Source organism: Panthera uncia (genome assembly GCF_023721935.1).
Source record: "Panthera uncia isolate 11264 chromosome D3 unlocalized genomic scaffold, Puncia_PCG_1.0 HiC_scaffold_8, whole genome shotgun sequence".
NCBI classification, from domain to species: Eukaryota; Metazoa; Chordata; class Mammalia; order Carnivora; family Felidae; genus Panthera; species Panthera uncia.
The window spans coordinates 80,901,480-80,928,212 of record NW_026057586.1 but is presented as its reverse complement, the minus strand read 5'-3'; the positions used below and the strand labels follow the sequence as shown (position 1 = coordinate 80,928,212).

Genomic DNA, 26,733 nt, shown 5'->3' with positions numbered 1-26,733 from the left:
GCCCTCTCCCCTCCCAGGATGGACTCCTGAGGCCTCAGGCCGGCAGTGGAATGTTGTGTGGTTGGTTGCCCCGGCAACCAAGGCCGGCTAGGTGGCCGCCTTCTCGGAGCACAGAGCCCGCTGCCACACAGCCCTCCATCAGAACATCAGAAGCCCCCAGGGCCCCCTGGGCTGGTGCAAAACTCCATCCGTGGAAAGAAAGCCCGGGGTGAATGCCGGCACAATGGTGGTGCCCTGGGAGGAATATTTCCGACTGGCCTTGCAAGAGAAACTGCCTGCGTGAGTGTCTTGGAATGGCAGGGAGGGCTGGAAGGAGGGCAGAAGCGGGCGGGCGGGATGACCCGTGCCTTCCTCTCGCCCACCGTCTGGTGGTGAAGCGTCTGGCTTCCTTGGGCAACTCCTGCTGGGGTATCACCGTCCCCACTTCACAGAGGAAGAAACTGAGGCTCAGAGGAAACCGGTCTCTGGGCTAGTTAGGGCAGAGCTGGGTTAACAGCCTCTGCTCCGGATCCCCCCCTCTGGCTGCCATCCGGCTGCGATTCGATCCTTTGCACTGAGATGGGAATCCCTGCAAAGCTCTGCGCTTTAAAGGAGGAGTAGAGGAAGCTTGCCGGGTGCCTGCTTTGGGCTCAGCAGTGACCGAGGGGCCCAAGCTCAGTGTCGGTCTGGACCGGACCGGTGCCGGGAAGGCCCTCCGGCACATTCTGTTGGAGCCTCCCTTCTGCTCTCTACACAGCGCCGTGGAGGGCTGTGTGCAGCACTGTGCCCCCCCCCCCCCCCCCCCCCGAGCATGCCTCCAGATCCCAGCCTCCTCCTGGAGCCCTCCCAGGGACGTCTGAGGGAGGCCGAACAGCCTTCCCAACGCAGCTTGGCCGCAGCAAGGAGCTGGTCTCCCCTGCGCCCCATCCAGACTTCCACCAGCACCCGCCTTCCGGCTCTGAGTTCATCCTTCTCTCCTTTCCCCCCACCTCCAATCACGGCAGCAGCTCTGCTCTCACGCTGTAGCCGGAACCTACCCTCCTCACCTCTCCCCTACGACCACCTGACCAGCACCACACTATCTCTGTGTTATCCCGGAACCCCGTCACCGGTCCCCCGGCGGCTGCCCTGCCTCTCTTACGGCCCTTGCCCCCCAACAGCAGCCTCCAGCTCTTCCACAAACCAAGATCCTCCTCTCAGGGCCTTCGCACTTGCTGTTCCCTGCAGGTGTCCACATGCTCACTCCCCCTTGCCCTTCGCGTCTCTGCCCAGACGACCTCAGAGTCTCCTCTGAGAGACTTTTTCATCTCCCTATTGAAAGATTTCCTTTTGGGGCGCTTAGATGGCTCAGTCGGTTGAGCCTCCTTAACCGACTTGATTTTCGCTCAGGTTCGTGATATTGAGCCCCGTGTCAGGCTCTGCGCTGATAGCTTGAAGCCTACTTCGGATTCTCCCCCTCTCTCTACCCATCCCCAATTCGTATGCACGCTCTCTCTCTCTCAAAATAAGTAAATAAACTTAAAAAAAAAATTCTTCCTCCCTCCCGCTGCCCCTCCGCTTGTGTGCACACTTTCTCTCTTTCAAAAAAAAAAAGGGGGACACCTGGGTGGCTCAGGTGCTTAAGCGACTGCCTTCGGCTCAGGTCATGATCTCACGGTTTGTGGGTTCGGGCCCCGCATCAGGCTCTCTGCTGTCAGCTCGGAGCCCGCTTCGGATGCTCTGTCTCCCTCTCTCTCTCTGCCCCTCCCCTGCTCATTTTCTCTCCCTGCCTCTCTATCTCAAAAATTAACACATAATAAAAATAAAATAAAGATAAGTAAATAATAAATTTTAAAAAAGGAAAAGATTTCCTTTTGTCTGCTTAATTTTTCCTCTGAGCACCTACCACGGCCTAGCCTTATTTATTGTTAGGTTTGTTTTCTGTGCGCTCTGCCCCCGCCCCCCCCCCCCCCCCAGCAGCCTGGTGGCTTCTGGAAGGTGGGGATTTTGTCTGCCTTGTGCACACCTGCACCCCTCAGTGCCTGGAAAGATGCCTGGCACAGAGTAGGTGCTCGGTACAGTTTATTGAATGAATTCAATAAGTTCAGCAGCTAGCGTGGGGCCAATGGGGGTATTTCAGGCACTAGTGGGGGGGGGGGTTGGGGGCCCCACCCTCTGCCTCCTTCATCCCTGCCTCCTCCTGGAGCTCCTCCAGGAAGATCCCGGAGCAAAGTGTGGACCACTTCCCGCCGGTGCTGCGTCTCCTGGAGAAGAGGCAGGAGCTGGTAGACGCGGACCGAGGCCTGCAGGCCCAGAAGGAGGTGAGCCTCCACTGCAGTCCCCGAGACGTTTTGGGACCCCGGACCAAAAGAACCACAAGTGTCCAGGTGGGGAAGCACTGAGAAGACGCTGCGGGAGCCCAGAGGAAGCCTCTATCTCCACGAAGGGGTGGTCAAGGAGGGCTTCCTGGAGGAAGTAATGTCTTGGGATTGGGAAAGGCAAGCGAGTCGGCTTGGCCAGTAAAGGAGGGTGGGGTGAGGAAGGAGAAGCAGGCAGAGGGAACAGCACATGCAAAACTGGAAGGCAAGGACAAAACACAGGTGGATGAACGTCTGGAAGGCGGAGTGTCAGAGGAAGTAGGTGAGACGAGGTCAGAAGGACGCACAGGGAAGCTGGCTGCGGGGGGGGCATTTGGGCTTCATCGGGGGTGGTGGGAACCATGGGTGGGTTCGAGCAGGGGTGTGCGGACAAGCTCAGGAACAACAGATAAGTGGGATCCTGGAAGTTCTGGATAACCTGGACCCCCAAACACACAGACACCCACTCCTCCCCTCCCCCAGGTGTTCCAGACCACGAGAGCAGCGCTGAAAGAACGCTGGGAACAGTTGGAACAGAAGGAGCAGGAGCTACAGGGGTCCTTTGTCCGCTTTGACAAGTTCTTGAAGGTGGGTGGAGACTGCTGGGGGGAGGCAGGTCAGCGGGTCACCGAGTCTCTCTCCTGCAGGCGCAGCCTCGCTCGGGAAGTTTAAAAGTGTGCTGACTAATACAAGAGGTTGTAGAGTAGGAAATACACACGCACCGCCTGTCGTATTCGAGTTTTCAAAACGCGTGGGGGGAGAGGAGAGGGACCAAAATCAGAGCTACTGCTCACTCTGCCCACGGGCCACCTGGCTGCTACCACGGCTGGGCGCGCCAAGCGTTGGGGCGGTGGAAGCAGCGAGCCCCGCGGGCTCCCGGGTCCCGAGGGCGGTCGCCCCCGCTCCGTCCGCCTCCTCAGGACACCGAGGCCCGGCGCAGCCGCGCCCTGCGGAGGGCGGCCCAGGAGCGGCTCCGGGCGGACCGCCGGGAGGCGGAGGCCCGACGGCTTCGCGCCCAGTTCGAGGAGCTGCAGCGGGAGCGCGCGCGGCTGCGGTGCCGGCTGGAGCGCCTGGAGCCCTGCGCGCGCCTGCTGGGGCGAGTGCGGGAGCAGCTGCCGGAGGTGAGTACCCTGCGGAGGCTTTGGGGCTCGGCGCCCCCAGGCAGCCTGGCTACCGGGTCGGGTGGCCTCTGGAAAGGCTTTGGGTGTGCACTACTGGAGCGCTGACTGTATGCCAGGAATCACCACTTATTGAGCACTGACTGTATGCCAGCGACAAGGTTTGCTCTGAATTCTCCCCAACGCCCGGTGATGTAAGTCCTGTTCTTGTCAACCGCATGGGGGAAAACCCGGGTCCCCCCGCCCATTTTTACAAACGGGGAAACTGAGGCTCAGAATGGTAACTCTCACTCAGGGGCACACAGGAGAAGGAGGGGGTGTACCCGGGCACTCAATAGATACCGGTTGAACGGAACCATAAATTAATACTAATCACAGGCAGTGAAGTTGGCTAGGCTTTATGCTGGAGTGGGGAGGGGCGACAGTAGTCCTCGTTTCTGGGGTAGGGGCCGTGCGACACCCTCATTTTGCACGTGGGCTAACCGAGGAGGCGCCGCAGGGCCGGAGGGCGAGGGGAGGGGAGGGGGCTGCGGGCCGGCTGAGTCCCCATCTTGACCGCACCCTAGTTCCAAGAGGTCCCCGAGCTGGTGGCGCGCTTCGACGGCCTGGTCGATATGCAGGCGGCGCTGAGGCTCACGGAGCGCCAGCGGCTGGCCGAGCTGGAGGAGGCGCGCGCTCGGCTGCAGCGGCTGCGGGACGCGGGGCAGGGCGAGCTGCTCGGGCAGGGCCAGCGGCGAGCGCAGCTGCTGCAGCGCCTGGAGGCCGCGAGGGAGCGCACGCTGCGCTGGGTACGGCCGGGAGGGAGGAGGTGGGCGCCCGGGACCCCAGCCTCCCACCTCCGGAGAGGAGTGCCACGAGTGCTAAGAGCAGAAGGCAGTGGTTACCCCGGAGGGGAGCTGCGCTAACGCGCTTCCGGACACAGGAGGCCAGTCCTAGCCCAACCTGACGCCCAATTCCTGCACTCCTCTCCCGGAGGCGCCCCGGCGCGCCAGACTGGAGGGAAGGGAGGGGCCTCCCCCCACCCTCCTCAGCAGGCCCAAACCTTGATCGGGGAAGGGGGCGGGGTGTTCTGCAGGAATCCAAGTGGATTCAGATCCAGAACACGGGGGCAGAGAAGACCCTTCTCCTGGGACGCACTAGGATAGCAGCGCTCAACCTGTTCCAGCTAGTGTGCCGGCACAAGACGCACCCCCCTGCCCTGGACATCGAGGACACTGAGGGGCAGCTGGAGCAGGTGCGCTCCCTCCTTACGTGCCCTCCAACCCCCAGATTCAGAACTTCACAGGGCCTGAAGTCTCCGGGTTCAGTATGACCCTCTGTGATCAGGGCACACGCTTCCAGCCCGCCCACAGCCTGGGGTGGGGGGGACGTGGGCTCTGTGGCCACCTGGGAACCCTGCCTAGGCGGCTAGATTGGTCTTGGCTCAGCGGGGCATCTGCTCTGTGGCCAGAAGCAAGCCACCAGCCCCCTCTCCGGGTCCCAGGCCTCTCACTTGCGCCCAAGGGCCGAGGTGTGTGACGATATTGTACTTTAGGCCAAGAGTCTGTCTTTCGTCCCAGGCTCAGACAGCATTAACAAGTGTGACGTCAATAAGAAACCAGGTTGAGACTCACCCTTGCTCCTGGCAGGGACAGGCCTCTGCTTCCCCAGGGAGAGGGAGGGCGGGGCCGTGCCCTCATCTTTCTGCACAAGGGCACCAGCAATGGCACTGTGGCCCAAGTCGTTCAGGTTTGCAAGGTTGCAGAATATGTGACATGGTTTACAGAGGGAGGGGGTTTCGGACCCCTTTGTTGTTCCTAATGGGGACCCAGAGCATGGTTCCTTTAAGCGGAAGAAACACAAAAGGAGGCACCCCAGCCCCTGCCACTCCTGTCCTGCGCCCAGCACCCTCGACCCCAACCAAACGCCAGGAACTGGGGCCCCGGGAGCCTACCTTTGTTCCACACCCGGAGAGGGATGGATGTCTCCGCTTCTCCCAAGTGTGGCCCAGCACCCTGCGGTGCACGACTCCAGAAGGGACAGAGGCTCAGTTATGACGTAGCAGGCAAATGCCCGTCCCTTTTCAACCAACCCCGATTATACCAAAGAGAAAGGCTCATTGTGGGGCGACTCTACCTTTAACCCCTGTAGTGCTCTCTGGTCTCTGGGCCTGGGCCTCACACCCCGTGGAGGCGACAGCGGCCGACCAGAATGCAGAGACTGGGTTTTGTGTTCATTGTAGCATTTTTCCAGTTGTCCTCCACTTACGACAAGGGGTAACCTAACTATCTCCTATTTTTGTTAGAAATATAGTTTCCCTCTCTGTGACAAATGCTAAGGGAGAACCCAAAGATAAGTTCGTTCAAGCTCTAGCTCTTGGCAGTGGACCCATGGGCGTTCACGAAGTTCGTATCAATAAATAAGTTTAATTAGGACAAAATCTGGGAGTCTTTGGAGAGGAGAGCAGACCAGACACCGGTGAATATGCCCGATCTGTTTAAAAGGGGGGAAACGAATCGTTGCAAAAAAAAATACTTTTAATTGTAACGCAAGTGATAGCCAGCTAGGAAACTATGAGGGTACCTGCTGACAACCACACACCATTTCGGGGGTTGGGACGGAGACCCGAAGAACCGAGAACAGTTTAGGGCAGGTTCGCCGGCTGCTGGTAACCAGCACGTTGCTGGCTTTTAATAGGGGTCTCCACCCCCAAACCCTGCGTTGCAGCATCCTGGGGTGGAGGGTGGGGACGGGATACGCGGGGGCTGGGATGGGACTCTGGCTGTGCTGGGGACCCGCAGGTGAAGCTGTTCATTCTGGACCTCTCTGCCATGCTGGCCAGTCTTGGGCAGGCCAAGCCCACACCTGCCTGCTAGCCCTGACCCAGGTAAGCAGGGGGACAGGGGGGCCCCCTGGAAAGGAAGTGCACACTTCCTGCGGGGTATGTGCTGAGTGGCTCTCACCGGAAAGTTGGGAAGGCCGTGCCCGCTGGGGCTGCCGTGGGAAGTGCATGAGAGGTATACAGCAAGAACTAAATAAATGTGGGCTAGCTGGGGGGCACCAGTCCCTCATCCACCACATGGCCTGGCACCGGGTCCTGCCTCCCAGGACAGTCACGGCATTAAACAAGCTGATGTCTGTCAGGTGTTTGGAACGAAGCCTGGTGCAAATTCTGGCAAATTCTAGGCAGGTGTTTGGTGAGTAAAACAGCCTCGGCAAGAGAGCCACACAGCAAACACCCGTTCACGGGGCGCCTGCTCACAAAGGCTCTCTTGCGGACGGGCACAGGTGAGAACCCAGCTGCCGGGGGCTGCCTTGACCGTCCCAGGACCCCAAGGCTTGGAGGGCAGAGGCCAGTACAGCTTCTGACCTCTGCCGAGCGGTGGGGACGTGTTAACCCCTTCACAGCCGGAGGGGAACAGCTGAGCCCTCTGCCCCCCACCCCACTTCCCCTCCCCTCCCCCAGCCCATGCCCTCACAGCTCGTCAGGCCCCTGTCCCTTCCAGCTCCTTGGGCCGACTGCGCTCCTGCTCCACGGGGAGTGCTTGATAAAGGTTTATTACATTAAAAATACATCACCGGGCCTTAGGCACTCAGGGCTCGGACCCGTGTGGCCCCCACCTCCGGGCTCAGGAACCACCCAGAACGCGGGGAAGTGGCAGCGGCGGGGTCGCCAACTCGGGCTTTGGCCGTCCCGACCTCGCTGGCAAACTCCCGTGCGCCCTCAAAGACCGTTTAAATGTCTCCTCTTGGGCAGAGGCTGCTGGCGCTCCGTGGCCGCACGACACTCCTCACGGATGACGGCGCCCGCGGGGAGCTCCACCAGCGCCCGGCACGGGCCAGGCGCGCGGTGTAGACAGGGGACGTCTGCCGATGTCCGCGCTTGGGCCCGGGGGGCCGGGCCACCTTCCTTACATGCTCTTCCTCATCTTGCCCTTCTTGGAGCGCGCGCCCCGGCCGAAGGCGCCCTGCTGCAGCTCCTGGGCGCGGCGCCGGTTGCGGGCGGAGAGCTGCTTGAGGCCCCCACGCTGCAGGAAGCGCAACTTCTGGGCTCGGCGCCGCTGTTTCAGAATCTGCTGCTTGGTCTTGAGCTCTGAGCGCACGCGGCCTGCAGGGCCAGCTGGGGTGCGGGGCTGGGACGCGCCTGCCAAGACAGGGATCCAAGGAGCTCAGCCTCCGGGATGGCTCCCGGCTCCTCCCCTTCCGGGGGCCTCCAGACCGCCCCTCGGGGGGGCCCCACTCCCGTGCTGTGCTCACTGCTGTGGCCCCAGGGTCTGGCACGTCGTAGGTGCTCAATAAAGCTTACACAGTCTGCTGTTGTGGTCAATAGCACGGAACCCCAAGCCAACCCTGCCAGGGTTCAAATCCCAGCTGGGACCTCTTGGACCTCGGGCAAGTCACTTAACTTCTCTGAGCCTCAGTTCCCCACTCTGAATGACAGATAATAGCACCTGCCTACTGGGTCCCAATGAGGAGCAGACGAGTTACTATGTGGACAGTGCTCAGAACAAGGCCTAGCCCAGAGGAAGAGCCTCCTGAGGTTAATTATCACGATTACAGATCATCCAACAAAGACTTCTTGAGCATGTGCTCTATGGCAGGCACTGGGGACCCAGCACTGGTGGACAAAGACTCCAATCCTTGTCTCCCTGGATTGCATGCCTTAGGCTTGTTAGCTTAACCTTCCTTTGGTAGCAGAGCAGTCACAGAAGGCCAGAGAGGGGAAGGGACTTGCCCAAGGTCACGCAGCAAAGTGGCAGCAGCCCAGGTCAATGGCCTCACCCGGGCTGCTTTCCCAGGTCTCCAGAAGGGCACTTAGCCCCTGCCTCCTGGCTCCCCACGAAGCTCTGGGTCCCCCTCCTCTACCATGTTCCCTCTCCCTGCCTGGCTCCTCCCTTCCCACGAGAGTGACCTTTCCAGGGCTCCCACACAGATGATCAGGCCGGGGCGCCTGACAGGGGCCCGTCACCTCCTATGGGGACAAAGCTTGGAGGGAGAACAGCTGCTCCTTCCCAAGGCCCCCAGGCCATACTCCCCTCCCCACAAGCTGCCCGCCCGCAAGCCCAGAACAGCGGTCTGCTCCATCCCAGGTGGGCAGGGGCTGGGCAGCGAGGGGTGAGAGAGCCCAGCGGAGGCAGGGCCACATTACAGAGGCGCAGGGAGATGGAGACACAGACAGAGACACAGAGAGGGAAAAGAGAGACATAGAGACACAGGGAGGGGGAGAGACCAACACTGGGAGATGTGTGTGTAGAGAGAGGAACAGAAACAATGAGGGAGACAGCAGGAGACAGAGAGGACAGAGAACAACCGAGAGATGCGAAGAAAGAAGACAGAGAAAGAATGAAGAGAGAGACAGGATCAGGGACAGGGATCTAGAGTCACAGATGCAAAGACAGAAACTGAGACCCAGAGAGAGGACGCTTCTGAGAAAACCACAGACAGACCGAGAGGGACGGACAGGGGAGGCCCAGCCCAGGAGGAAGAGTGCCGACAGAGAGGGAGCACGGCCTCTAGGAGGCCCGGAGTGAGGATGGGGACGAGTCTAGCAGCTGGGACATGGAACAGGGCCCGGATGCAGAGGCACCCAAGAGGCAGTGACCAGCCCTGCAGGGTTGCGGGGAGGCCTTGGATGGGAGCACCCAGGCTGGGTCACTGCCCTCACCTAGAAGACGTTGTATCTTCTCGCCCCCAGGTCACGTGTGGTGTGCCCAGCATAGAGGCCGTTCCCCCAGAGCAAGGGGGAGCCCTCTGACAGACAGCAAGCTCACTCCCAGAGGTGGGGGCAGCACGGGGGCCATCGCCCCTCAGGCCATGGCAGGGGTCCTGAGTGCTGCCACCAGGTGGCCTTTCTGCCCCACAGGGCCGGCTGGGCCCTGGCGTGCAGGGCAGCTGACCACGCTGTGCCTGGGGAGCGCAGGCCCTGCCGACACAGCCGGTTCAAATCCCACTGCAGCCTGGCGCCGGCCCAAGGGCTCAGGCCCCGATCAAAGAGAATCAAATGCCCAGATGATCTAATGGGCCACTTGCCAGTCTGTTCTGAGGACCGTCCTACCTTGGCCTCTGCCCCGCTTCCCCCCTCTTCGCTCTGGGCCTCGCTGCTGGGATGCCCCTTCGTCCTCTGAGTCACGATCATCGACTTTCTGCTTCTGTTTCCACTTCCGGTAGCTGGGAAACGGTGTTAAGGAGGCTGCGTGCTGGACCCTGGTGCCCTAGACACCTACGTAGCAGGTCCTGCCCCGCTGGCAGACACAGGTCCCACCTCTGGGGGGCGGGGGCAGCAGGAGCCGCTTGGCCCCACCCCCCCACCCAGCTCCCACCTCCAGGGGACGCCTGATAGAAGCCGCTTGGCCCCACCCCCCGGCCCCACCCCCCGGATACAGGTCCCGTTTGTAGGAGCTGCTGATGTAGTGGCCACTCTCCGTCTTGATCTTCTTCTTGTCTTCCTGGCCTGACTGTCCCACAAAGCGCTTCTTCTTACGGTCCCTGCGGGAGAGGGACTTGGGAGGGCTGCCATGGAGGGAGGGGGCCAGGGCGGCCCGCTTGCCCTCGGCGCCTGTTTCCACCCCGGCCCTCTCACTGCCTGGCTGAGAGGACTCAAGGGAGGCAGCGTGCCTGTGCCTAGCACGCAAATGCTCAGTAAAGGCCTGTTCCCTGCCCCTCCTCGTCTCTTCCTGGCAGCCCAGGTGTGGGGTCACCGGGAACTGGGGGGCCTGGAACAGTGTTAGGGGCCCCTCTGGGAGGGTCCCAATCCTACTCTGCCACCTCCTGGCCCTGCGACCCTGGGTGGGGTCCTATCACTCCTCTGGAACCAGAGTCCAAATAGGAGGAATGGGTCACGGGTCTGTCTAGAAAGACGAGCTGGCAAAAAGGACAGATGGGTCAAGATGGATCATACCCTGTTGTGTATGATGAAATTCAGGGGGCGGGAGGTGGTGGTGGGGTCACTGTCCTCGCTGTGTGTGATCACGTGGGACAACATGGGGGGGGGGGTCACCATCTAGGCTGTGCACAAACGGGGGGGGGGATTTCCCGCTCTAGAGGATCAAACAGGAGTCAGGATGGGCAGGGGGCCACGGGCCTGTTGTGTGGGACCACGTGGCAGACGGGGGCACGGAGGGCGCTCGCTCGCTTACCACTTGAGCTGCTGCCGGCCCCTGGTCAGGTTCTGGGCTTCATCCCCCATCAGGTCCAGGACAGCACCAGCCACCTGCTGCTCGAATGCCCCCGCAGCCCCACTGATGCTCAGGCTGCAGGGGGCGGGGGGGGGGGACAGGTCACAGGGTCAACGGCCAGCCCATCAGGCCCGACCTGCCGCACCCCAGGACCAGCCAGCCACTGACCCCCGCTCGCTGTCAAAATCCTTGGGCCGGTAGTGGATATAGAACTCCCGGTCCCGGTGCCGGGCCTCCTCCCTCCGCCTCTTGGCTCCCCGCTCAGGTCCCGGCTGCTGCCGCTTCCGGCCTATGACCTCTGTGAAGACATCCTGGCGGACAGAGGCCCCGGTCACACCGGCAGCCCCCGGGGAGCCCAGCTGGCCTCTCCACCCTCCAGTCCAGCCGGAGTCGAGAGCCAGGGGCTAAAAGTTTGGTACTGTCAGTTCCGCCCTCAGTTTCCTCGTCCGCGTTCCGGCACCGCCTCAGCACCGGCAGAGCAGACCGGGTGGGGGAGAGGGGGGCTGTGGTGCCAAGCGGGGCAAGATCCACCCTCCAGCCCCAGGCTGGTCCCTCAGACTGCGTGACCAAGGCAAGGCCCTGCCCCTCTCTGGGCCTGGCCTGGCTCTACACAGTATGGACTAGTCCCAGGGTTTTCACCTGTAGTTTCTGGCTGCTGAGCCCTCTGTCCAAATCAAATAGAAAAGGGGCATGCTGGTGGACGAGCAGATCCAGGACCTCGCCCACCAGGTGGACAGGCTGTCCGTGTCCCCCCGGCCTGCCTTCCGGCACGAAGGTCCCACGTCTGAAGCTGCCTGCGTCATGCCCCACTGCTCCCAAGAGTCCCCTCTGCCCCTTTCCTCCTGCCCCGGGCCTCAGGCTGAGACGGTCACGGTGACCATGACAATGATACAGCCAGCACTAGGGACCCTTGGGTGCCGCCGTGAATCTGCCCTGCGGGCCCAAGACCACGGACCGTTGTCAACTGGCTGCTGTGCCCTGGTCCACCAAGGTTCTGAAAATGAGCTTCCCTGAAATGCACTTGGTGGCAAAGGCCGAGCTGAGCCACCAAGAGGCTGCCTGTCACCTCGGCGTGGGGGCCGCACGTCACGTCCTGTTGCAGGACCTCCGATGCCTCTGACAGCAGTGACCCCCCAGACCTCCGTGGGGTGTTAGGTCTACACAGGGCACCCACCCTGAAGATCCTGGATCCTGAGACACCTCCGGCACCGGGCTTTTGGGCGAGGCACAGGGACCACTCGGCGACGGGGAGGCTGAGGCTCCGAGTTACCGATTTGCACGTGTCAGGGGTGGGGCCCGGCATCCACCCGCAGCGACTGCTCAGAGCCCTGAGAACAGCCCCACCTCTGCCCCCACCCCCCAGGCCCAGAATCTAGGGTCCCCAGGGTGGGGCCCATACCTCCAAACTCTCTCCCGCTGCCTCTTCCTCCTCCTCAGGCCTCTCTTCCCGGGGTGCCGGGCAGCCTGGGCCTGGGCCGCCTGGGCCCTCCTGCCGCCCCTGCCGCCCCTGCCGGAAGGTGGCGATGGCCTTGCGGTCCTTCTGCCGCTTGGCGCGCATCACCTGGCTGCTGAGGTCCCGGCTGGAGGCGTTGATCTCAAAGATGGTCTGCGGAGGGGACACAGGAGTCCTTCACCCACGGGCCGCCTCCTCCCCGGCCCTGCCCTCACCAGTCTGGGGGGCTCCCTATGGCATTTCTCTCCAAGTCCTTTCAACGAGGTGGTTATTCTCATTACCTGTGTTTCGCCACTAGAAATGGGAGGCCCAGAGAGGGCAAGTAACCAACCCAAGGTCACACAGCTGAGACAAGCCAGGGTGGGATCTCAAGCCCAGTTCACGTGGCTCTGAAACCAGTGCTCGTAACGATGACACTCTCCAGCTCTCCTCCCCTGATACCGGCTGCCTGGCTTGCCCACTCCCGGGAAGGTCTCTCTGTGTTTCCACGCGTGCCCCGCACAGGCACCAGGTGGGGTGCTCAGGGGGCGTCAAGAGGGGATGACAGGCTACTGAAAGCCAGCTCCGGGCCTCTGACACGTCACTCCCCGCTGTGAGCCTCAGTCTACCCCTCTGGAAGTGGCAGGAGATGGCTACCACATGTGAACCTACTGCAGACCAGCCGGGAGGGTTCTAGAACGGGAGGCGTCTCTAGAGATACCGATGAACCAGAGCTGAGAACAAAGAACCTGCAAACTCCGAAGGAAAAGCCCCCCCCCCGGGGTCCCGCTGGGGGCGGGGGGCTCGGCCGGAGTCCCGGCTCCACGGCGGCCACCGCGTGACCCCAGGCCGCAGAGGGCCTCGCCCCGCCCCCCGTGTGCTCTCACCCCCTTACTCACCGCCCGCGAGCGGTAGTGCTTGACGGTGTCCACCAACCTCAGCCGCCGCAGCTCCTCCTCCTCGAAGCGCGAGCCTGGTGGGCGTGGGGAGGAGGCGTGAGGCCAGGGGCAGGCTCAGCGGGGCCCCCCCCCCCCCCCCCCCCCCCCCCCGTCCCGTGCCCCAAGCGGGGACTCACTGAAGAGGGGGTGGAGGCCCAGCCCCGCGACGTCCAGCTCCTTGGCCCTCTTGATGGACTCGGGCGAGGGCGCGGGCCGGGAGCGCACGTACTGCTGCTGGGCGTTGTCGGCCACCCGGCCCAGGCCCCGCAGCTCCAGCGACGCCGACAGGGCGCTCCGGAGGCCGCCCTCCTCGTCGTCCACCACGCTCTGCGGCACCCGGCCCAGCACCCCGTCCCCACCGACCGCACCTGCCGGCACACACGCAGAGCCCGTCCGGCCCGGCCCCGGCCTGCGGCCGGCCCTCCCCTCACCGGCCCCAGAATCACGAAACGAGCCGCAGGTACGGAGCAGCTCCCACCGCCAGCCGCGCGGATGTGCCCAACCGGGCGCCCACGGTTACGGCCCCAGGGCCGCCGCCTGTGTTTACGAATATAGCCGTACTGGAACTCGGCCCCATGGATCCGTTTTCTCACTGCCCCTGGCTAACTTGTGCTCCAAGGGCAGGGTTGAGCAGGTGCCACGGACCGTATGCCCTGCAAAGCCCAAGCTGTTGGCTACTGCCTTCTGCCGACTCGCCCACAAGACCACCGAACCGCCACGACACTCCCGTTACAGAGGAGGAAACTGAGGCTCAGCAGGGGTCGGGAGTCTTGCCCAGCAGCTCTTCGGCCCCCACGCTGAGTCAGGAGCCTGCCGGCCGGCCTTCCTCTGCACGCAGTGGGCCCCGGGCCAGGCCACCCACCCTGGCTGGCGCTCAGGCAGACGCAGGATGGTCTCCACTGAAGGCCAACCACTCTGTGGGTGGCGTCATGCTGGGACGCTGCTGTGGGGGCTCCTTCCCTCTCCCTGCCCCTCCCACCCCCGCCGCCCGGTGTCGATCCGGGCCTGCCACAGGCTCCAGAATGGCATTTGGGTGCCGGGCCCAGGGGCTCGGCCGCAGGGGCTCCTGACGCTCCGAGGCACAGAGGCGGCGCACGGTGGGTGCCCGGCGAGCACGTGCAGGGCTGTATGCCGTGTCCAGGCCCCGAGCACAGGGTCCGTTTACACCGGGCCTCCCGCCTCCCTGCTCGGTAACAAGGAACGCGGGATGCGTGGCTTGGCCTCACAAATTCTCCGACGAACGCACGAGAACGTGTGCGTTGAGGGCTCGACGGGTGGCAGGCCCATAGGTGGAGGCTGCCGTGACCGCCGTTTCCTGCCCTACGTGATCCCACCCCACAGAGAGCGAAGGAAAGTTCTGTGAGCTCCGCCTAAACCCGAGTCTCCCTCTACCTGCCTGAGACTGCCCCAGAAACTCAGTTAAGTGCAGGGTCTCAAACATATACCTCCAGCGGCTGGGCACACACGAGAAGTGGGGGGTGAAGGCTGCGGTGAACCGGGGGCGGGGGGGGCGGAGAGGAGGGGGGCATCTATCCAGGCATGTGGCCTAGCACTGCCTGTACAGCAACCCCAGGAAAAGGCAGACTCAGCACAGGCAGACCTGACTGTTTTCCGAAAGACATCAGAAACCTGGATTTTTATGTGAAATCCTGAATTTAAAATACGGGGATCTCGCCCCGGGGCCAAATCGAGCCCTACCTCCTCCCCAAGCCAGGACAGCGTCACCCCGGGCTGCACCAGCAACCCACAGGGGACCCACAGGGAACTCCTGTCCCAGTGCCCCGGCCTCTGCTCACCTGAGGGCCCTTCATGGGGGCGGGCAAGGGTGAGGGCACGGCCGAGGAACAGGTGCAGGTCCAGCAGATAGGGGACCTCGTCTGGAGCCACCAAAGAGTAGGCTGTGCCACTTCGGCCCGCCCGGGCCACGCGGCCTGTGGGAAGAAAAGGTCAACTTGAAGCAAAGACAAGGGACTCCACGGCCCAGCATGAGTCCCACTGGCCCCACTCTAAAGTAGCAAGCCAGGCCAAGGTCGCACCTCACCGAGCCGCTGTCCCCAACTACAAAAGGAGAAGGGGCACCAACGATCACCGGGGTTCCCTGCACGAGCGCACGAGTCAACGCCGCGCTCTGGGAAGTCGGCAGAAACAAAGATAAGGCACCTCGCTCGTCATCACTATCAGAAGTGTGCAGTGTCCCCACTTTGGGAGATCTTCCCCCAAAGACCTGACAGAGAACTGGCTAAATGAACGAGCTGGAAACCCCAGGGTGGGACTTACACAGGCGAGGAAAGGGGCCAGCACACTGTGGCCGGTGACCAAAGCCGGACCCCTGCCTATTTGTATAAATAAAGTTCCACAGGCACACAGCCACGCTCCTTCATTTACGTATTTTCAAGGGCTGCTTTCACGCTACAACGGCAGAGATCACCGAGACTATGAGCCCCCAGAGCCTCAAATCTTTACTTTCTGGTCCTTTACAAACACAACTTGCCCACCCATCATAGAATGATGCTTAATGGTGAGCGAAAAACACGCACGACGTACACTGATGGAAGAAACAGGTTACAGGAAGGAATATCCGGCGACTCTCGTTCTGTGGTAAGCAAACCCCAGTGTGACCCTACTTTGGGCTTGTTTCTGCCTCTCGTAAAAACAAAGTGTCTCCATATTCAGGAGGTTCATTTGGGGTGGTCTGACTCACAGTTGGTCACAGAGCACAGGAGAAAGTCCCCTTGGGGGGTTCTATGGACCCCACAAGGAACCTGCAAGCCACCCCTCCCCAGAGCCATGGGAACCAGGGCACCACAAGCAGCAACCAAAGGGAGACCAGGCCCCCTGTCCCGCAGCAGGGGACCCAGATGGTGCCTCCCACACACCCCGACTGGAGGTGGAGGCGGTTCTCCCGGGGCCCACCACGGGTGGCCACCGTTTACTCATTCAATGACGTTGAATACACGGAACCTGCCGGCCAGATTCTTCTCTCACGGACGCGTGGTTACCTTACCGGCATTTACAAATGCAACTCGCACGTTCGTGAGTGAAAAGGAGACAAAGAAAGCAGAACGGTGGTGGCCAGGGCTGGGGGAGGGAGGATGGGGAGCTCATGTTTCATGGGAACAGAACTTCAGTTTGGAAAGAAGGAAAGGTTCTGGACGTGGCTGGTGGTGATGAGTGCACAGCCATACGAATGTACTCACTGCCCCTGAACTCACCCCTAAAAACGGTAACTGTGTGTTATGTATGTTTTACCGCTGTTTTTTTTTTTTTTTTTAATTTTTTTTTTCAACGTTTTTTTATTTATTTTTGGGACAGAGAGAGACAGAGCATGAACGGGGGAGGGGCAGAGAGAGAGGGAGACACAGAATCGGAAACAGGCTCCAGGCTCCGAGCCATCAGCCCAGAGCCTGACGCGGGGCTCAAACTCACGGACCGCGAGATCGTGACCTGGCTGAAGTCGGACGCTCAACCGACTGCGCCACCCAGGCGCCCCTACCGCTGTTTTTAAAAAGACAGCAGTGACAAGGGACACAGCAAAGTGACAGCCATGTCACCAGGGAGGCAAGAAGGGATGGCGGTGAAGAAGGGGCTCCAGCCCCAGCTGCCCCACTTTGCTACCTGTATGACCCCGGCCAGTTATTAACCTCCCTGGCCTCAGCTTCCTCATCTGTGAAACAAGAGCTGATGCTGTCGACACCCGCTACGTGAGGCTGTCACAAAGACAAAAAGAGCGAGTATAACATTGGCACCCGGCCCCGCAGGAGCGCTGGGGGACCATCGAGTGGCCATCACATCACTAACGAGAGGCGCGTGACTTACTGCCTTCCGTTGCTCTGTTTCGTTTTGTAGTTTTCCTGCTATGCGCGTGCCTTACTTTTATCACTGGAGATTAAAGAGTGCTTGGCCGGGGGGGCTGAGAGGAAGGGGGCCCCCACGCGCGGACTCGACAAAGTCAGGAGCTCCTGTCCGCCGTGGGTGAACAGGAGGCAGAGGGGTCTGCGGGTGTTTGAATTGTGTGAAGGTTTAAAGGAGAGGAGCTGACCAGACAAAGTGACAGAGTTGCAGGGAGGGGGCTGTGAGGAGGAGGGGCTCAGGGGACGTGTCATCGGGGACCATGACAGCAAAGGGAGGCAGCGAGCCCAGGACGGGGAGTCGAAGCGGGAGGAGGATCGGCGCTCAGAGCCGTGGGAATCGTGCCCGCGCCCTGCCCCGGAGATGCGAACGCACGGGCCCTTCCCCGTGGGCCCTCGAGTTCTCCAGCTGTGGCTCCAAGCCCCGCGGTCGCGGCCCCCGCCCGGGGCCCAGATCCAGCTCCCGACTCCTCACCCACGCGGTGCAGGAAAAGCTTGCCCTTGGCAGGAAAGCTGTAGTTGACGACGTTGTCCAGCAGCGGGATGTCCAGGCCGCGGGCCGCCAGGTCCGTCACGATGAGGGTGGAGCACCTGCCGTGGGTGAACTTGGCGAGGTTGATCTCGCGGGCCGTCTGGTCCAGGGCGCTGTAGATGTGCGCGCAACTCACCCCCTGGGTCGTCAGCAGCTGCGCGGAGTGAAGACGAGAGGGAGGGAGAGGGGTAAGGAGGCCGGCGGGAGGCGGGAGAGCAGGCCAGGCCATGGCGGGGGTGCCACGGTGTGGTGGTAGGACCAAGGGTTCTGGGGTCGGGTCCCTGTGGTCCGAGTCCCAGCTCTGGGGGTAGGTCCAGCCCGGTGTCTTCATCAGCACCAAGGGGACTTCACCCCACGTCTCTGCAGGGCTGTTTTGAGTACCGAAGCAGAGGACAGGTGCTGAGGTGTCCCCTAGAGAAGTACCGGCCCAGGACACAAACTCTGCCGCTAAGAAGCTGTGTGACCTTGGGGAAGTTACCTAACCTCTCTGTGCTTTCACTCTCCTTATCTGTAGGATGAGGAGACTAAGAGTTCCCTCTTTGTAGCCTTGCTGTGAAGATTAAATGAGCCAATACGCACACAGGGCTGAGCGCAGGGCCTGGAACGCAAGAAGGGCCGTGACGGTGTGAACTGCTCTTCAAAAACTACTACTTTGGTTTTACTCATCAGTGATTCCAGCAGCTGCACAGAGGAACCACCGTTAAAAGCGCGTCAGCCAAGTGAAACCCAGTGAGCTGCGTCCTCAGAACACAGGCCCCAGGTGGGGCCGACCCGGGGTAGGTGGTGACGACTGGCAAGGGGCCCCGGCAGCCTCCGGGGCACACGGACTGCCCCACGCCAAGGGTCACAGGTATATATGTATGGAAAAACTCATTAGGCTGCTCCCGTAACGGGTGCCCGGGTGGCTCAGATGGTTAAACATCCGACTTCGGCTCAGGTCATGATCTCATGCTCCGTGGGTTCGAGCCCCGCGTCGGGCCCTGTCCTGACGGCTCAGAGCCTGGAGCCTGCTTCGGATCCTGTGTCTCCCTCTGTCTTTGCCCCTCCCCTGCTTGCTCTCTGTCTCTTACCTCTCTCTCTCTCAAAAATAAACACTAAAAAAAAGAAAAAAAAGCTGCTCTCGTGAGCTTAGGACGCCTTCCTTACACAGCTTCCAGCTTGCAGGGTACGTCTCCACTTTAAAATGTGAGATCTGGGGGACACTGAAAACCTACAAGAAACGGTAGGATTGTGGGGGATGTACTTCCAAATAACCTGGCTGCGGGGGAGGGTCAGAGAACTCAAGACCGGCTGCGAGCTGATACCCGAGTACTTGGGAGTCAGTCACGCCACCTGCCGACGTTAGTGTGCGTTCAGAATTCTTCACGATAAAAAGTTAAAGAACAAAAGGGCTCCGGCCCTGGCCTGCGTCCAGCTCTGGTGCTGCCCTCTGGTGGCCGCACACGGAGCTGCAGCTCCGGGGGGGGGGGCCTCGGAGGAGGCGCTGGCCCGCACCCCCCCCCCCCCCCCAGGAAGGGCGGCCCTGGACAACCCCGTCGCGGCTCCCTCAGGGCCCCTCTCACCTCGCTGAGGTACTCCGCGTGGTGCTTCGTGGCCACAAACACCACCGTCTGGTCCTGGGGCCGCACGACAGTGCGCAGCAGGTGGAGCAGCACGGCGGCCTTGGTGTCCTCGCGCACGAGGAAGAAGGAGGTCTGCGGGGAGAGGGGCGGCGGAGGGTGGGCTCCCGGGGCCTCGGCCGCGGGCCCAGGAAGGGGCACGGGCGGAGCCTCACCTTGAGCTGCTCGTTGAGTTTGGCATCCACGTCCAGCCGGATGAGCACGGGCTCCGTGAGGCCTGCGGTCGGTCGGCACAGGGAAGGGCGGGTGGGGGGAGGGAGTCACAAAGCCAAGCCCCCCCCCCCCCCCCCCGCCCCCCCCCCCCGCGGCGGCCCGGCTCACTCACCGGCCCGGGCGAACTCCACCAGCAGCCTGGGCAGCGTGGCAGAGAACAGGACCGTCTGGTGGCCCCCGGGGAGGCGGCAGAGGATTTCCTGCAGCTGCTCGGCAAACCCCATCTCGAAGAGCCTGGGGGACAGAGGGCGGGGGTCGGGAGACGGGCTTCGGTTCCCGCGAGCCCCCAACCCGCACCCCGGCCCCCACCGCACTCCGGCGTGCGGCCCACGTGCTCGACGCGCTCTCCGGCTCCCCTTTTCTCTGCGTGACCTCCTCAGCCCCAGCAGCACCGACCTAAAAACTGTCTGTTCTCAGGAATGCGCAGGGTCCCGCTGAAGCCAGTGCGGGCAGCCCCCGCCCCCGTCTCGTGTCCTCAGGTACCGACACTCCCAGCACCTGCCCGCGCAGGCCGCTGGGTCCCCAGCCCGTGGATGAGCCCGCCAAGGCCCACGGACCCTCAGATTCACCCGAATTCACGGGGCTGCTATGTGATCCCACCCCTGTCTGCGCTCCCAGCCGTGTGCTGCTCCTTTCTAGTTCTCTGACACCGCCTGTTGGTTGTTTTGCTGTTGTCTTTGGTGCCCCTAAAAGCGAATACCGGAGGCAAACGCAAAATAAAAACCAGAAGGCCGTGTCAGCTCCGGTGCCGCCTCGGGTCTGTGGCCCACGTTTGGGAAAGCACTGCTCTGGGCAGGCCACGCTCGTCTCTCCCGGCAAAGTCCTTCCTCCCGGCCCTGGAGCCAGCCTTGACGCGGGTGCGCGGCGGGGCACCCGCGGCCTCACCTGTCCGCCTCATCGAACACCACATACTCCACGCTCTGCAGCTTCAGGTTCATCTCCACAGCCACGTGCACCAAGCGCCCGGGGGTGGCAATGATTCTGCAAGGGGGGGCGCGGGCTGGGTCACCCAGGGCCAGGGCCGCCGGCAGAGCCCTCCCCGCACGCCCCAGCAGTCGGCCATCGGGGAAGGGGCCCCAGACCGCCATCCTCAACCCAAACTCACACGTCGGGATTTTCGTGCAGGGCTGCAAACTGGTCTTCTATCCTAGGGGGGAGAGGAGGTGCGAGCGAGACGGAACGGGTCACTTTAGTCCCTCTCCATAACCAGGCACCCAGGCGAGGCCCACACCCCAACCCGAGGCTCAGACGCCGGGGAAAGGCTATTGCTGTCGTACTAGGCAGAGGCACTGCCCTGACAAGACTTACAAGTTCAAACATACAGAAGGACCGATACCACAAAGAACTCCCACCGGGTTCCCGTCCTTGCCCTCAGACCCCTGGGCACACAGCCCTAACTTGAGTCCTCCTCTGAAACATCCTCGGGACCCCTGGGGGAGCCAGAATTTTGAGTGTGGCCTAGCACAGCCCAGGGAGGCGTTTCTGGCGATCACAAGCCCCCACTTTCCCAGGGTGCTCATCTGTGGGACAAGTGTGCTGACTGCGCACACACACACGCGCGCACACACACACACACACACACACACACACACATCCACCAGAAGGTGGTACCAGCACATTTTCCCACTGGGGCGATTACAGACCTCCCTGATGTCTGGGCAACAGCTCACAAGTACGTGCACGTATTAAAACACGTACAACCGAGCTACCCATTTAGTTGACCCTGTGCACTGGTGGCTCCTTCGGGAGCCCCGGATCCTCGGTCCGAGTTCCGGAACCTCGGTCGGAGTTGTGTGGGAAATTCCTGGTGTTTTACTGCACGTTTCCCTCCTTTGAGGAGTGTGCAGGGACACTGTTCGTGAGCAACCCAGGCTCAATCTGATACCCTGGAGACACGGGGTATGGTTTCATGGTGGTGACCGTGGCACGGGGCAAGGGCACACTTACTTGTCCCCGCCCAGGATCAGGGCGGTCCTGAGGCCTGTGAACTTGCCCAACTGGAGAGAGAGAGAGAGAGAGATGACTCAGCCCGCGCAGGCCTCCCTGACCGGCCCCAGCTCAGCCCCGCGGCCCCGGCCCCAACACACCTCCTTGGTGAACTTCATGGTCTGCAGGGCCAGCTCGCGGGTGGGCGAGAGGATGAGGGCACGGGCCCCAGTCTGGGCGCTGCGGGTCTTGAGCCGCTCAAACATGGGGATGAGGAAGCAGGCCGTCTTGCCGCTCCCCGTCCGGGCCATGGCCACCACGTCCTTGCCATCCAGGATCATCGGGATGGTCTGGAGAGGCATGAGCAGGGGAAGGGTAGGGTCAGCCCCACGCGATCCAGAGTGTCGAGTCCCCCGGGGTGTGGGCGAACTGGGGTTCTTGTTAAGTGGGAAGGGGCTTGTTGCCCAGTCCTGAGCCCATTCCTGCCAAGGCTTATTTGTACACTTGCAGGGACAGGCAGCTCACTACCCCCACCTCTTTCCGGGGCTGAAACACCGTTCTTTAGGTCAAGCCAGACTCTACCTCCCTGTCTCCTCCTCCTCCTCCTCGGGACCCCAGAGAATCGTTGTCTACATCTTGGCTAAATGTCTGAGGACAACACCCACAAGCAGGGGGTGACAATGGGGTGCCTGTGAGCTGCCCGGGCGGGGGCTCAGCGGTAGGCAGCCAGGGGGAGGCTCAAATGGCAAAGAGGCCCGACTTTCTCCACCTGTGAAACGGACCAGCTGTGTGGGGCTTCAGCCAGACTAAGAGGGGATCAACGTGACAGCCGGGACAAGGGGTGGCTGTCAAGAGGCTGGACAGGAGGACCAAGTCGGTCATCCCCTCCTCCCCAACTCCATTAACTTGCCCCATCTCGTACCTTCCTCTGGATGGGTGTTGGCACCTTGTAGCCCTTCTTCATGATGCCCTTGAACACTGGGTAGCTCAAGCCTGGGAAAGACACAGGGATGGTCAGGGAGAGGGGAGACCCTAGGGCCCATTACAGAAAACTACACGGGACAAATGACTGTGTCATCAACAAATTAACAGCCAGAAGAAAAGAAAAGCGACAGAATAAAACTGAGAGAGACTCGGGAGACGCGCCTGCTGACTGGGGGAGGGGGGGGGGCATGAACCTCCTGGGGATTGCTTTGAACACACTCAGTGCCACCACACAACTGGGGTCTGAGAGTGGCGGGGCTCGCAGGGTGCTGGGGAGCTGTGCCTGTTCAGGCGTGGTAAGCTCCTGCGTCTCCTGGAGGCATGTGGGAATTATTCAGGGATACCAGAGCGGAGGTCTGCGATTCGCTTTAGAATCCTCCGGGAAGACGGGGACAGAGGACACAGGACTCAGCGTTGAAACTGGCAATGGGTACTGGGAGCTCACTGTTTTCTAGTTTTTGATACGTTTGAAATTTTCTATAGATAAAAGAAAGGGTGGTAAGTTGCCAGGGCCCGTGATGGGCACGGGCGTGGGTGCTGACAAATGAAGCACGTGGTCCCGTGTGGGGGAGGTGGCCTTTAGAGACTGAATGGGACGGGCCTTGCGGCAATGGGACGGCAAAAGGAGGCCTGGGGACAGGGAAATACCATGGTTGTAGCTGGTTTTTGGTGAATCCTTCATTTTTACAATTCAGAAAGGCAGAGAGTAGCCACACGTAAATGTTTTTATTTGCTCTTTCTCTAATTATTGATGAAATTTAGCACAGTTTTAGTACATGAACCTGCTGTCTAAATTCCTTTTGCGAGCCGACTATTCATTTCCTTCACCCAATTTTCTATCAGGGTATCTTTTTCTTATTGATTCGTAAAAGCTCTTTGTATATCAAGGATATCAACCCTGTATCTGTCCGAAAGGTTGCAAGTACATCCCTGAGACAGCATTTACTTTAACTCAGCTCACAGCGTTTTTCGGCATACATATGTCTGACTGAAAACAAGTCAAATTGGACAATGTTCAGATCATACTTACAAAGGGCTTCTTTTTTTTAGAATTACAAAAATATTCACCTTGACATTTAAATCTTTGTGCCGGGTGCTACTGATTTGTAAAGAGCAAGAAAGAGGGTTTAGCGTTATTTCCAGTGAGCCAGTCCACCTTCCCTCCCTCTGCTCTGAAACGCATCCTGTCACGCAGGAAATCCCCGAATGTCCTGGCCCGTTCTGTCGCCAGCACTGCTTTAACCGCTCTCTCGCTGGGCCAGGCCTCAGTGCACCGAACAGCTGCCACGGTGCTGGGCCCAGAGCAGACATCAGTCGCGCACCGCAGAGGGCACGACGAGCCCCTGCTCCTACTGCCCCACTGTCCCCGGATGCCTGGCTCACCCACCCATGGACTGGAAGCCTCCGGATTTCTTCTTCTTCTTGTTCTGGGCTCGTACCATGTCCCGGGTGTTGGGCTCCGCATCGGAGGTGCATTCCGAGGTGGGGAAGGTGGGCAGGGGTCTGCCAGGTCCCAGCTGGGAGGGAGGAACGGAGAGGCGGTGTCACTCCAGGCACAAACAGACCACGGGGGACAGGGAATGTCTTGCTGCGGACGTCCCCCCCACATTCAGGCCGATGTCGCCCCTGCCAGATCACGTGACTTCTCTGCGAAAGGGCTCTCCTACAACTGGGGCAGGGCAGGGGGTCAGAGAGTGGGCTGTGTAGACAGACTGCCTAGCTTTCAATCCCCACTGTCACTTACCAGTTGTGAGACCTCAGACCAGAGACTTTATCTCCCTGAGTCTGTGTTTCCCCATCTGGGAAACGTGGAAGACGGACCACGGCACACGCCTCCCTCGGTGTTGTAAAGACTAAATGGGTTAAGTAGAAAGCCTAGAACAGCACCCAACACATGCCTGGGGTGTCACCATCATTGTCATTCTGGCCTGTCATTCAAAGCCCGAATGAAAAACTCTAGGGGCGCCTGGGTGGCTCCGTCGGTTAAGCGTCCGACTTTGACTCAGGTCGTGATCTCGTGGTTCGTGGGTTCGAGTTCCGTTATCGGGCTCTGCGCTGACAGCTCAGAGCCTGGAGCCCGCTTTAGATTCTGTGTCTCCCTCTCTCTGCCCCTCCCCTGCTCATGCTCTGTTTCTCTCTGTCTCAAAAATAAATAAAACATAAAAAAAAAATCAAAAACTCTAGAGGGTCAACCAAAGCATGCAGTGTGTGTGTGGTACTAGACTTTCCAAGCTGCCCTGTTCTGGTCCATCACTTGTCCCCACTCTGCTCTCTCTCTCCTGTTGGCCTTCTTCCCGCTTATCCAGAACCTTCTCACTTGTGCTGGCACAGCTATACCCAACCCAGACACCTCCTCTGGGGAGCCTTCTCAGACCACAGGACTGTCCCCCTGGTTCTCAGAAATAACATTTCTGGGGGCGCCTGGGCGGCTCAGTCGGTTAGGCGTCCGACTTCAGCGCAGGTCACGATCTCACGGTTCGTGAGTTCGAGCCCCACATCGGGCTCTGTGCTGACAGCTCAGAGCCTGGAGCCTGGAGCCTGCTTCGGATTCTGTGTCTCCCTCTCTCTCTGCTCCTCCCCTGCTCATGCTCTATCTCTCTCTCCTTCAAAAATAAATAAAAAGCATTAAAAAAATTTTAAAGAAATTAAAAAAAAAAACTTTCTGGAGCACTAATTCATGATAATGGTTAAAATTTCCGTGGTGCTCCCTCTAAGCCAGGTGCTGCTCTGAGCATTCATATAAATTAGCTCACTTAATCCTCACAGCGACTCTGGGAAGTAGGTACTATTAGTCTGTCCATTTTAGAGAGAAGGAAACTGAGGCACGGAGCCATGAAGTGACCTGCCCAGGCTCACACGGTCAGCAGGGATTTGAACCCTGGCTTCAGAGTCTATGTTCTTTCCTCTGTGACCCTCTATCGTCCCTACAACTGTCTGGGCCAGAGCTGTGAGCTAAGAATGGATTTTACACATTTAAAGATTAAAAAAAAAAAAAAAATCAAACAAAGCAGACAGTGCCCTTACGTGGCCCCATGAAGCCTAAAACATTTACCATCTGGTCCTGAATAGGAAAAGTTCGTCGGCCTGTGAAAACAAAGTGCTTGGAACACACTGGGGCCCCCGAAATGTTTACTGAATGAGCCGAATGCACGAACACTGTAATTTCATCCTTGCAACAGTCTTTGGGCAGCATATAATCATCTGCTTCCTATGCATGTGGAAACTTCTGCCCTCTCCAGATGTGGCACAGAGCGGTGAAGCAATTTCTCTAAAGTTCCACAGCCAGTACAGGGTTGGGCCACATTTGAACACAGGGTGAAGCTCTTTGTCTGAACCAGATCCATGGGCTCTTCTTTGGCACCTGCTCTCTGTGCCCTCCTGTGCCTTAGTAATTTCTCCACATTTATAGAGCACCTACTGTATGCCAAGCACTGGGTTCACTGGGGTGAGGCAACACGGTAAGATCCTGTCTGCTCCCTGACCTGGAGGAGCATAGATCCCTCTCTTCATGTAAACATCCACTCTTTCATCTACTTATCCAGACCCTGCTCCGTGTCAGACACCGTCTGGTCACACGGCTGTGGGAAATAATGGGCTCTAGCTCTTTCGCATTAGTGGTGCTCACACCCGCCCCCCCCATTTGCATACAGTTGGCACTCAGTAGCGGAAACAGTACAAGCCCTGGAACCGGAGGTCTGAATCCTGACTCTCCCGCTCACAAGCTGCGAAGTCTTGGTCAAGCTCCTGAACCCCTCTAGGCCTCAGGGTCCGCCTCTGGAAAATGGGGAAAGCCCCACTTGGCTCAAGGGGCTGGGGTGCGGATTAAATAAATAAGGCATGTAAAGTTCTCAGCAAGGAGCCCGGCACACGGAGCCTGGCCAGCAAACGCATGTTTATTTAATTTACTATTGGTTACCCAGGGCGGCGTCAATGCCTCAAACCACGCGGCCCAGCCTCCCCTTAATTTAACCTCACAAGAATCCCGCAAACTCTCCAAGTCGGAGCTTCGGCACCCGCACTTTTCATTGGACCAAAAGGAGCGAGGACCCGCCCCCTGGGCGAGAAGTAGCCAATGAGGCGCGCGCGACCAAAAGCCGGCCAGGAAGGCCCCGCAGGCCCCGGACCCCGGAACGCAGAGGCTCTGGGCCATCGCGAGCCGCGGCGTGACGGGCACGGGCGCACGTGCTCACGCCGGCGGCCCTGCCCCCGACCCCCGGCCAGCCGACCTCTCCCCACCCTCAGCTGTGACCACTTCCCCAGCTGGGGAAACCCAAGCGCGGGGCGATGCGGGGGGCTGGGGCTCGGGCTCCAAAGTGTGTCCCGGCCCCGCGCTCCTACCTTCTGGGCCCGGGCGTCATCTTCCGCCTGAATCTCAAACTCGCCGTCCTCTGAGTCGCTGCTGCGAGCCTGGGAGGCCGCGCCTCGGCGCTTCCGCAGCCCCTTCTTTTTCCTCCACTGGGCCATGGCAGCACGGGACCGAGGTCCGGCCGCCGGGCGCGTGCCGGCCGCCATGCGGGCCCCGGCGCAGGGAACCGGGGAAGGGGGCGGGGCCCGCGGGGACGTACTAACGGCGCGGCCGAGGAGGGGGCGCCGCGTCTACGTGGCCCCGCCTGCGCTGCCTCCCCTTTTGCAGTCCCGGGAGGCTTGGGGCGCA

At 60.6% G+C, this 26,733-nt stretch overlaps 2 protein-coding genes across 2 annotated transcripts; one reads left to right on the top strand and one right to left on the bottom strand.

The window, feature by feature from the left end:
• The first annotated feature begins 30 nt into the window (after positions 1-30).
• Positions 31-6,296, top strand: CFAP73 (cilia and flagella associated protein 73). The gene is made up of 7 exons (XM_049619312.1): positions 31-279; positions 2,174-2,279; positions 2,799-2,903; positions 3,236-3,436; positions 4,000-4,221; positions 4,509-4,667; positions 6,214-6,296. The coding sequence occupies exons 1-7, from the start codon at positions 224-226 to the stop codon at positions 6,286-6,288; spliced, it is 924 nt and encodes a 307-aa protein (XP_049475269.1). The 5' UTR covers positions 31-223; the 3' UTR covers positions 6,289-6,296.
• Positions 6,297-7,088: 792 nt separating this feature from the next.
• On the bottom strand, positions 7,089-26,718 carry DDX54 (DEAD-box helicase 54). Its single transcript, XM_049619301.1, has 20 exons — positions 26,418-26,718; positions 23,467-23,596; positions 22,018-22,088; positions 21,257-21,445; positions 21,117-21,166; positions 20,275-20,316; positions 20,055-20,150; positions 19,282-19,403; positions 19,112-19,173; positions 18,900-19,031; positions 17,281-17,491; positions 14,754-14,888; positions 13,095-13,325; positions 12,919-12,992; positions 11,987-12,193; positions 10,756-10,898; positions 10,549-10,662; positions 9,794-9,898; positions 9,468-9,580; positions 7,089-7,556 (listed from the first exon to the last, which is right to left on the bottom strand). The coding sequence occupies exons 1-20, from the start codon at positions 26,589-26,591 to the stop codon at positions 7,324-7,326; spliced, it is 2,634 nt and encodes an 877-aa protein (XP_049475258.1). The 5' UTR covers positions 26,592-26,718; the 3' UTR covers positions 7,089-7,323.
• Positions 26,719-26,733: the final 15 nt, after the last annotated feature.